We start from the raw sequence: 12,016 nt of genomic DNA, 5'->3' as shown, positions 1-12,016 counted from the left end.
GTAACGGGCGGGAGGAGGGGGCGGCCGGCCTGGGCGCTGGGCTCTGGGCTCTGCCCCCTGCCCCGAGTGTCGCCGGCCAGAGGGGGACTCCCGGGTTTCGGCGAGCGAGCGGGCGCGCGGGGCGGGCGGCCGTTGGGGCTGCGGGGCTGCTGGGAAAAGCGCGGGCTGGTGGCTGCGGCCGCGCCCGCCTGGGGAAGGGGCCGCTCAGCCCCGGCCTGTGAGGGGTAGCCGCCCCTCTCGTGGTTTTCTGTGCTGGTGTACTTGTGGGGTGTATGTCAGAGTTTAGTCAGCTCCCTGTCTTAACCTCTTTTATGACCTTGTTTGTATCCTTCTGTTTTTCTCCTTCCTAAGGTGAACTGCCGGTTTGGTGGTTTGGTTGGTCAGGTTTGTTGGGGTTTTTTTGTGTGTCTTTTCCCCCTACCAGTTTTCCCAAGGCCGCCGTTACATTCCTTTCTCATCTCTGACTTTGTTCCAGTAATTGGTCTTTTTGTGTTTGTTGACATGAAACATTTCCCATAAAGCTTGCATATTTGCTTGGCTGGCATAGTGCCTGCAAGGCAAGCTTGTCCCTTCTTCTATTTTTTACCTAATTATGTACTTATAAATGAGATTAGAAGGAATAGCATGTTGAAACTAGAAAGTATTAATATTAATGACATGCAGGAAAAAAAAAAAAAAGCCTTCATTTTTCAGGTACGGCATCAAAAAGAAACCTAATTTTATCATACAGAAATAGGGAGAACTGCAAACTGCAACTGAACATGCCATTTTGATGTATATACTTTACAAGGTAACTAACAGTGGTACCGTAAAGTCAGTCATGGAGAAAAACCCTCTAAGACTTGATTTGCAGTTGTGTAAGGCATGTATGCTTTATTACAGCACTAGGAGCATGGGGGAATGTTTCCTCCGAGCGTGCCCACCAAGTTACTCAAGGGTACATACTATATATGGGAGAGTACTTGCATATTCATACTGTATCACATATTCATTTTTGTTCACATACAGGATTGGTTACAAGTTTTTCACCTCTAATGCAAACTAGTACAAACTACTTCCTCAGATAGCACTGCTGGTTTTTTTACTAACTGCGCATGCTCGCCAAGTGAGTTTTCCCTCTCTGGGCTGGGGGGAGCTGCAATCTTCCACTGCTGCAATTACCTTTGTCCTACTTTCATCTAATTTTCCGTGGGTTGCAACACCTTATCAAATTGTCTCCTCCTGGGGCCAGAACTTTCTCACTTGGAGGCTTCTTTCTGGGTAACTTAGATAATGGTGTTCTTATTATCTGGCCTTTGTTTCCTAAGGTTGACTCCCTTGATTAGAAGTCCTTGTTAATCAGTTTTGATGACTTGAGAATCAGCTTGGCCTGAACTACGTGCACAGATTTGTTTAACTTAAGCTAAACACTAAATCAGTTTAGTAATTCAGGAATTCAAGCCTTTCGCTGAGCCAGCAACCCTCCCTTAACAGAATAACTCCCCCCCTTTTTTTTTTCTTGATGTTTTGAATCATTTCAAAATTAAAAGCCTCATGTATGTTTGCTCATTTTCTGGGGAGGTTCCATTTTATACAGTTACATGCTATCAACAATACTACAACAGTAATTGTTACAATAGTTACAGTTTGTAAGAGATTAGCTAGCTACCCAGTTGCTGACCACCTGCCTAATTCTTGAAGCAGCTTGTTAAGCTAGCTTCCTTTTGCTGTTTGCCATAATCTTCAACTGGCCTTTGCATCTCATTAAAGTTGCTTCTGGCGATCCCCAGTAACATTTGGGATATGTAAGCAACAGTGTTCATTGTCTAATTTAAGTACCCATATACTCCATGTTCTTTAGCTAGTAGTAAATGTAATGCCATCTGTTTCTGTAAAGTACTTTTGGTATTTGCTTGTACTTGTTCTTCTATCAGTTTGAATCCTCTTTCAGTTCCTTTAGCTAGTGTTTCAACTTCCCATGTTAAATTTTCTAGCAAGTATCTATTCTCTAGTGCCAGATAAAATAAAGCTCTGAAGTCCTCAATTCACTGGTACTGAGCTGGAGAGTCCATTCCATGGCTCTTCTGCATTTTGAGCTCTTTTAATTTTCCCCCGATATTTAGATTTGATTGGTTTCTGTCTCCATGTGGGGTATAAGGTCAGTAAATCTAGGGTTACTGGTAGAGTTAGCTGTGATGCTAGTTAGATTTCTCATTGTTCTGAAACCTTGCACCAGTTTTATAATCAAATTTTCCTGTATTTCACTGAGGCTTGTTCTGGTCAATAAAAGGATGAACAAAAACTTCTTTGTAACTACTTAAATGAAAATCACTGTACCATGCTACAAATGCCTATGCCTATTGATTTAACAGCTTATATATAATTTTCTGTTGTCCCATTTAACCTTATTCATTAATCCTGTTTATTTTAGGTTTGAGAGGGACCAGCTGCTCAGCTGTCTATGATGAAGGGGCTCATTTATTTCTTGAATAATGTATCCAGGGTCCTTTGCCCCAAACTTTGACTGCTGTATAGGTTGTTAAAAGGATGTGATATGGTCCTTTCCACTTTTCCATCAGAGGTCCTGCATTCCAGAACTTGATATACACCCAGTGACCAGGCTGGAAAGGATGAGTTGGTGTATTGCATTCCAAGGGTCTACTCATTGTCACATACTTCTGAAGTTCCTGCAAAACACTCCCTAAAGATACTACATGTGTTTTCAAATTTAATTACCCCGTTATATGTGTTTCACAAGTTATATGTGAAGCCTGATAGGGCCATCCATACAACAGTTCCTATGGGCTCAAATTACCCTTCCCTTGAGGCTAGGTTCTCGTTCTTAATAATGCCAGAAGTAATGTCTGAAGCCAGCTCATAGATGCTTCCCAACAAATTTTTCCTAGCTGTTGTTTAAGAGTGTAGCTCATTCACTCCACTTTACCACTGGATTGTGGCCTTTATGGAGTGTGGCCTTTATGGAGTGTGGTAATCCCAGGATATGAACAAAATTTTACTCAACTGTTTTACGATTCTGGTGATAAAATGGGACCCATTATCTGATGAAATTCCTAAAGGTACACCAAACCAGAGAATAATTTCTTTTAACAGGATTTTGGCTACCTCCCTTGCCTTGTTGGTTCAACAAGGGAAATCTTCAGGCCATCCAGTGAAGGTATCGACCCAAACCAAAATATGTCAATATCCTTCTTTTCTGGGTAACTCAGTGAAATCTTTTTGCCAATAATTTCCAGGAGAATTTCCTACTTTAGTCACTTAAATGATCAACTTAGTAGTAGTATTTGGATGTTTTTAAGACATATTTCACCCCTCCCTGTAATAGATCTGATAATCTCTGTCATGGCCCTACTTATAATTGTCTTCTGCAGGTGTTCACTAAATTTTCCGTTCCCCAATGCACTTTATTATGCTCCTTCTGGGCTATCTCTCTCATTACTACAGGTGGAACAATTACTTGTCCTGTGGGTGTAACTGCCCATCCCTCTACCCATTCTTTGGCCTGCAACTTAGTTATTAACTTATTATCCTCTTTATCATACTTTGGTGGTGCTTCTGGCAGGACTATTTCCTTTTCAGGTAATAGAGTTAGGATACCTTTTTCTTCAGCCTTCTTTGTAGCCATGTCTGCTAACTGATTTCCAGATTCCAGAGTGGTTTTACATGCTTGATGTGCTTTGCAATGCATAATTGTGACTGCTGCTGGTTTTTGAATGCTCTTTAATAATTCCTGGATCTGAGGCACATGTTTGATCACAGTTCCTTGAGCAGATAATAGTCTTCTCTTTTCAAATGGCTCCATGTGCCTGAACCACTCCAAAGGCATACTTTGAATCTGTCCATATGTTGGCTCACTTCCACTTGGCTCAGGTCCAGTGCCCTCATAAAGGCAATCAGTTCGGCTTCCTGAGTAGAAACCTTTGGAGGTAAAGCTTGTGATTTTATTACCTTGTCGATGGTAGTTACAGCATATCCAGATAACTGTTTTCCCTCTCAAATGTAGCTGCTGCCATCATTACACAGTTCCCAATCTTCGTTCTTCTGACAGAGTATCCTTGAGATCTAGTCACCTGGAGCAGACTTCCTCAATAGTCTGCGTTAGTGTTCTGGGGCTCCTACCTGGTCAGCCAAAACAAACACAGAAGGGTTAATAACTGAAGTAATTTTAAGACATACATCATCTTTTCCTATTAATATCACTTGATACTTTAACATTCTGCTAGGGGCCGAGCAATGTCCTCCTTTTTGTTCTAATACTGTGAATTACCATGTGTGGTGCATGTACAGTAATCTTCTGCTCCATGGTGAATTTACAGGCCTCCTAAATCAGTAGCACAGTTGCTGCTACTGCTATAAGGCATCCAGGCCATCCTGAGCTCACATTATCCATCTGGAGAAGTAAGCTACAGCTCACTGCTGAGGCCCTAAAAATTGTGCCAGAACTCCTAAGGCAATACTTTTTCTCTCATGGGTAAAAAGTCTGTTAAATCAGGTAATCCCAGCATGGGGGGCATCCATCAGAGCTCACTTCAGCTGCTTGAAAACAGCTTTGCACTCTTCTGTCCAGTCAGTATACCCATTGTAGGAAATTTTCAGTAGCTCATACAGAGGTTTCACAAATAATCCATAATTGGCTATCCAGAGCTGACACTGTCCAACCATTCTGAGAAATGCTTGTAGTTCCTTGAGAGTTTTAGGCTCTGGGAGGCAGCAGATAGCCCCTTTCCATTCAGATCCCAATTTTCTCTGGCCATTCAGGATTTCAGACCCCAAATATGTAACTGATTCCTGGATAATCTGAGCCTTTTCTTTTGATACTTGATATCCACTAATTCCCAAGAAATTAAGAAGGCTTATAGTCATGGAAAGACACAGTTCCCTAGTCTCTGCTTTAATGAGAATATCATCCACATATTGTAGTACTGTTCTCTGATCATTTTCTTTCTCCAAATTTCTAAGTCCTTTGCCAACTGATTTCCAAAGATGATTGGGATATTTTTAAAGCCTTGTGGTAAAACCGTCTAAGTGTATTGCAATTTCCTTCTTGTTTCTGTGTTTTCCCATTCAAAAACAAAAAGCTCCTAATTTTCAGTGTCCAGGGGAATACAGAAAAAGGCATCCTTTAAATCTAAAACTGTAAACCATCTCTGCACCCCTGTAAGGGTTATTAATAATGTGTATGGATTTGCTACTACAGGATAAATATCTTGAGTTATTTGATTTATTGCTTTTTAATCCTGCGCCAATCAGTATTTACCGTTGGTCTTTTTGGCTGGTAAAATAATTGTATTTCAACTCATACTCCACCAACAATTTGCATTTCAAGAATTTCAGAATTATTGGTATCAACCCATTCCTAGCTTCCAGCTTTAGGAGATACTGTTTAATTCCTACGAGGGATGATCCAGGCTTTAAGTCAGTCGTTACTGATTTTGTCCTTTTGGATTTTTCTGGGACCTTTCCAGACCATACAATAGGAATCACAGCATCTTTGACCTCTGAGCGTATCTTTATCCTTTCTGGGGATATACCCTGTAATAACAAAGCTGCTGCCTTGAGATACTTAGTTTCTGGAATTAAAATTTCTGTTTCTCCATTTTTAAATTGGATTTGTGCTTCCAGTTTTTTGAGTAGATCTCTCCCTAATAATGGTTTTGGAGAATTCAGCAAATATAAAAACTGATGAGTACCCCTCCGTTTTCCCAGCTTCATTGTTAAAGGGTTAAAAAATGGTGGTTTCATGCATGCTTTCACACCAACAATGCTTATATTCTTGTTGCTCAGCTCCCCCTCTAGAGTGTTCAGAACAGAGTAAGTAGCTCCAGTATCTACCAAAACCTCAACTTTTTTGTTTCTCAGCTTCACTTTAACCAAGGGTTCTGCTGGGAAAAACTCCTCCAGTTCCCCTCATTCCTTGCTTACTGGAAGCAAGGGTGTGGGGGAGGGGGTCTGATTCTTAATTGGACACTCTTGTTTCCAGAGTCCATCTCTTTTGCAGATAATCAATTTGCACATTGATTATCGCCTAGCTGAGGCCTGGGCCAGAGACCCCCCCTCTCAGGGGTCTGCCTTGTCCTTGGCCCCTTCCCCTGATCCTAGTATTTTCCTGTATGTCATGGTTTAACCCCAGCCAGCAACCAAGCAACATGCAGATGCTTGCTTATGCCCCGCCACATGGAGGGGTGAGGAGGAGAATCGAAAAGGAATGTAAAACTCGAGGGCTGAGATAATAACAATTTAATAATTTAAACAGAATAAAAAGGTAATAACAATTATAACGGAAAGGTGGGGAAAAGGATAAAATCCAAAGGAAAAGGGAGAAAGGAAAACAAGTGATGCACAGTACAACTGTTCACCACCTGCTGATCAATGCCTAGCCAGTCCCTGAGCAACGATACCCCCCAGCCCCCAGGTAACCCTCCCAAGTTTCTGTACCAAGCATGATGCCTTATGGTATGGAATACCTCTTTGGCTGGCTCAGGTCAGCTGACCTGGCTGTGTCCCCTCCCATCTTTTGTGCCCCTCCAGCCCTCTGGCAGCTGGCAAGGCCCAAGAAACCAAAAAATCCTTGACTTAGTTGTTGCTGGGTAATGTTTATACTAAAAACATCAGTGCATTATCAGCATTGTTCTCATATAGCCATCATAGCCAAAACACAGCACTGTACTAGCTGCTAAGAAGAAAGTTAACTCCATCCCAGCTAAAAACAGGACACCGTAATACCACCACCAGTCTACTATTTACTTTTTCCTTTTGACCGTCTCTATTTCCATATGTAATCCAAGCAACATAAAAAAACTTTCCTGAATCTCAAGCATTATGTTGTTGTAATTTTTGTAATTTTCTTCTAATAGCATCTGAGGACTGCCCCACAAATAGAGTGGCTAATTCATTTTGTCCCTCTTGTGAGTCAGAGTCAATATTTGTATATTTGCGGGCTACCTCCTTCATTCTCTTCAGGAAATCTGTGGAGAACTTTTTTTCTATCTCACCTATCCTCATACAATTTAGGCATGTTTTATTGCCTTAGGCATAGCATTTCAAATTCCAAAGAAAATCCATTTCTGATACTGAGTCAAAAATTGTTTAGGTCCATTAATATTTAGGTCCCGGTTTGGATCAACAGAGGGAAAGTGATGCTCCACAGTTCCTTGTAAAGTTCCTGAATTAACTTGAGCTTCCACATATCGTCTAGCTGCTCAATGTATCATCTCCTCCTCAGTACTATCAAACAAAACCTGTATTACCACCTCTATATCCTTCCAGTCTGGATCCTGTGTTTTAACCATTATTTCAAAAGCACTAGCCACCTTCTCAGGATGGTCCCTGTAATTTCCAGTGGCTACTTTCCAGTGATTAAAGTCTGTTATTGAAAATGCAACCCTTACTGTAATGGGTCCTTCATTTCCCACAGCCTGGCAGAGGAGAGCCTTTATAACAGGCGTCCTCAAACTGTTTAACCAGGGGGCCGGCGCGCGGATGCAGTGGCAGGCAGTCATCTGCAGCTGCTTGGTTTCCCCCCCAACCCCCGGCGCGGGGGGCGGGGGGGGGTCTGTAAATACCAGGGGCCGGATTGAGGACCCTGGGGGGCCGTATGCAGCCCGTGGGCTGTAGTTTGAGGATCCCTGGTTTATAACTTCCCCTTGTTTGGCCCATGTCCAACCTGCTATTAGGCTAATCCCTTCTGCCCCACTAAATTGCTCTCCCTGTTCACAGCTACTTTCCCTGCCACCAACATCATCAGCCTGTGACCACTTTCACTTACCCTGCTCACAGCACTGTCATCATCAGAACTCTCTCCCAGTCTCTGCTGGAGAGCAACGATTAACTCTAAATCATCTTCTTTCTTTTGTTCATATATTTTTAAGCATCTCCTATACTACAAGCAGAGCAGCACCTTTTCAAAGCCTGTTCTTACCTTTTTTCCAAAGCCAAGACAAAGGGATCACTGGGAGGTAAATTTATACCGGACTCTTTTTGCCATTCGGGGTGGTTCTTTAAAGTGAAAAGCGTATCAGCATGGAAAACCTTGTCCCATTTTTTTTTCTTGCCTTAAAAACAGCATGGTCTGTAACATTGCATTATAATTCAAAGTGTTGATCATTGACCATTTTTCCCCATCATCTAGTTTATACAACAGCCACCACTGATTATAGAATTTAACTAGGTTGCTTTGAGTTACATTTCCCCAAGAACCACCCCCTATTTGTTCCCAGTGTACCAAAATACATCCCAACAGAGATTTCTTTAAAATACACCCTTTAGACTGACCAGTGCCCATTTTCTTCTAGCGCACTTAAAATTTTATAACAATATACATGTGTATAAATATATTCAAATATTCAGAGTGCACTACACCAGACAGAAAAAAATATGTATCTACTTGAGTATGTCAGGCAGAAATTTACTAGAGATTGTTTCCAGGAGAGCCCTCAATAACCCAAACCAGCAGGGCTTTCACCTTGACGTATGGGCAGGTATCCCAGACCAGAAAAAATGCCTTACGTCTTACCAGGGGCACTTTGCTTTGGAGCTTCTGGTCTGGGGATTGAAGGTCTTCCCCAAGAATCCCTTGGTGCCAGCTGGAATTCCTGTGATCCCGCAGATCTGCCAACACTCAATAGCAGTGTCCATTTGGGTTGCCAGAAAATGATACCATGTTCTCAGTGCTGTAATAAAGAATGCCTGCCTTCTAAAACTTCAAATCAAGTCATAGATGGTTTTTCTCTGTGGCTGACTTTACGATATCACAGCGTTGGGGACCACAAATCAGTCTGATTTGTGGTACAGAGGCCTGTAGCAGCTCCTTGTGATACGTAGGTTTTGAAACTTTGCGTGGAATCAGTCATGGAAATTTTGAAGGTCAACAATAATAAAATCATTATGATCACATAAACATTTTGGGGGGATTTTTTTGCTATGTACTTAGAGATTTATTTCATATGATGTTTTCATGTTGATGGGTTATATTATTGTGACAGGACGCGGGAGATAGGACTTTTTATTCTGCCCTAAGACCACTTCCAAATTTGCAAAGGTTATATCTCTCCCCCCCCAACCCCACTTTCCCCTCAACCCCCCTTTTTTTTTAAACTGATTCAGGCCTTCTTAGTTCTGCTGCTGAGCTTTTTTGCCATGATGAAAATTACCTGTTCAGGCTTTTTTTTTTTGTTGTCTCCTTGACAGTTTTTGGTCTGAGGGAAGAAGTAGTATATTGCATCTTAAGACTGCTTAGTTTCTTTATTAACCCTCTGTGGGGAATTTAACCAGGAGCATTTCGGAAGTCTTAAAATTATGTGAACTAGTTTTATGTTATGGAGACATTCCAAGTCTCATAAGATAATGATGATTTTCCTTTGCAAAAACTATGGTCATTAGACCTTCTCAGATCCAGATTTTCTCGTGTTCTGTTTGTAATTACTGATGCAACAGATTTGCCAGGAAGGCTCAGTAGTATTGTTACCTTTCAGTTCTCTACCATACTTCCAGTGTTCAGTGAGATTTTCTTAACCACTCTGCTACAAAATAGTTGAATTTGCAGATAGTAGTTGACGGTTTCACTTCTTTTAAATCATTTGTGTTTTCCACATAATTTTCTCTGATGCTGTCTTTTTCTGAAAATGAATAAAAGGTTGAGTTAGGAATTTGTGCATCATTAAGAAGGCAGAAGTGTTTATTTCTTCTTTAGAACTTTTATCATTTTTTATGTCACTTTTGGATCTCTAAGTATTTGGTGGGCTTAGTGATCCATTTAAGTATTTTTAAAGGTTTCTTGCGTCTTGTGTCTCTAAGAAATTCCTGGTTGTTTTGTTTGGTTGTTTTTTTTACCTTAAAAATAGAAATTTCCCTTTGGGTGCCATTTTACCCCTTCCACTTTTACCTTCCTTCTCAGTTGCTGTTGTTGTTCATGTCTCTTTTTATTTATTTAACTAACATTAAATTTCTGAACGTGTATGTGTTTCTGTCTGACCTAACAGTTTCTCAAACTTTTCAATTTTACTTGGGTTGATTTTTTTTTCTCTTGGCTGTCCTGGTGCCCTCTATGCTTCATTGCTTGCATATCTTTCAGGTTCTTTGGGGTTTTTTTCTAGTAATCTCCAGAACATTTAATTTGTCAATCAAAAAGATCCAGAATTCAAATTGTCATAAGGATAAATAGATCAGGGCATTTATTGGAAGGCAGTGTGAAAGTAACTGTCTTAAGAACTTTGTGGATACATGGAAGAAAAGTGAGACTTTGTAGATATGAGATTCTCTTATTTTTTCTTTATTAGAGTTGACCAAAAATAAAAAATACCGTTGCAGATAATCAAAGCTGTTCCAAAAATTTAGAACTTTGTGATTCAATTTTAAAAAGCATTATTAGTATCTTCAGAATTTTCTATAGTAATTTAGTTAGCTGATATTACTGGATGACTGCTATCTAGAAATACAGGGGAGTTAACACTTTGGATTCAGAGGGATTGCTCTGTTACATATTTGATCTGAAGTAGCAGGTATGATTCTGTAACCTGTTAATAATTATTATAGATCTAAATGGTAACTATTTGCTTGTTAATAGGCTGAATGGTTATCAGAAATAATCGACAAAGACTCAGGTTGTCCTGTAAATGCGAAGACAGAAATCGTGGATGAATGTGAAAGTATCTGGACACAGTTGGAAGAGGTATGCAAATCACAAGGGATAGACTAAGTTTGTTGTAAACTTTCCTCATCATTTTTTTGTTCATCTCCTCATCCTTCGCTGTATGCTTATCTCACCCCCTCCAAAGAAACTGCTGTGACAAAACAAGAAGATGGAGAAAAAAAAGAAAAGTTTAGCAGAAAGGCCAAAGTTAGAAATGTTGGCAAGGGTGAAGAATGCTTTGCAGTATCCAGGTTTGTTTATAGTATGTTGATGTTATATACTCCTATTCTGTTTAACTAAATCATGTTGAAACTAGGGAAAACCTAAACAATTTCTTGTGTTCTGGTAGTACGAGCACGCTGAGACTCAGTCCTTTTCTCTTTAGCCTTATGCAAGGTGGGATTCAGCTGCTGTTCAGAAGTACTTCAGATATTTAAAGGAGAGAGAATGGGAGGAGAAAGAGGCTGGGAAGGATGATGATGTTAGCATATTCTCATACAAACTGACAGTTACAGCCTCAAAATAAATTTTTATCTTTATCGATATATGGTCCAGTATACTAATAATAACAACACTTTAGAGGGAGTTACTTTTATTTAAAGAAATTGCAGGAGGGAAACTTCTAACAGTTCTGAGGGAATGCTACGCACCATGTAAGGTTCTTCTGAGTCTGATAAAAAATCATGTTCTAAATTATTTTTTGTCTTAATTGCTTCACTCCATTTTATGTGGTATTTATATACTATTTGCTTGAGTTCTGAGCTGTAGATCCAAATCATTAAAAGTATCAGAAACTGAAGTAAAAATACTTCCAGACTTAAAGTAGGATGAAGTATAGACAAACCACAGTGCACTAATTTTACAGAATGAGATTTAAAAAGACTAGTGTGATTTTTTTTTTTGTTGTTGTTATGTGTGAACTTATCTTAATACTGAACAAGTGTCAGGGAAACCTGTGTCTAGGTTTCTGAAATACTGTAATAAGTTATCAATAGAAGTTTTGTTTGGCACCATTTCAGAGGTTGCTCTTTTTGAAATGTTCGGGTTAGTAAGGAAGTTAGAACGATTATTATTTTTAATTTAATTGAAGACCTCTCATATCTTGTATCTCATTCCCAGCATTCCCAAAGCAGTGTAGGAAGAACGTGTATTATTTTTAAAAGCTGATAAAAACGTAAGATTTTTGTTACTTTGATTATTGCATCCTGGATGCATCCATGTTTCAGCAAGAAGGTTAAACAACTAATAGTCACCGAAGTAGCTCCTAGGTTATGTGGTTTATGATGTTATGTTCCAATGATTGTGTGTCAGCATTAGCAGTTTTTATTGGAGAAATCCTATGTTGTGTTTTGGTTCCAAAACATGAACAACAAGGTTTCCAAAGTACTGCTT

At 40.0% G+C, this 12,016-nt stretch overlaps 1 protein-coding gene across 1 annotated transcript in view; it reads left to right on the top strand.

Annotated features, from left to right (window-relative positions):
• The window catches only part of CENPK (centromere protein K), a 32,538-nt gene that overhangs the window by 135 nt on the left and 20,387 nt on the right, over positions 1-12,016 (top strand). Inside the window, exon 2 of the mRNA XM_055699069.1 lies at positions 10,559-10,663. Coding sequence (XP_055555044.1) covers positions 10,559-10,663 — 105 coding nt within the window. The remainder of the gene's footprint in view (positions 1-10,558; positions 10,664-12,016) is intronic.

Source organism: Falco cherrug, chromosome Z, assembly GCF_023634085.1.
Source record: "Falco cherrug isolate bFalChe1 chromosome Z, bFalChe1.pri, whole genome shotgun sequence".
In the NCBI taxonomy this organism is placed as follows: domain Eukaryota; kingdom Metazoa; phylum Chordata; class Aves; order Falconiformes; family Falconidae; genus Falco; species Falco cherrug.
This window is presented reverse-complemented; position numbering and strand designations above follow the sequence as displayed.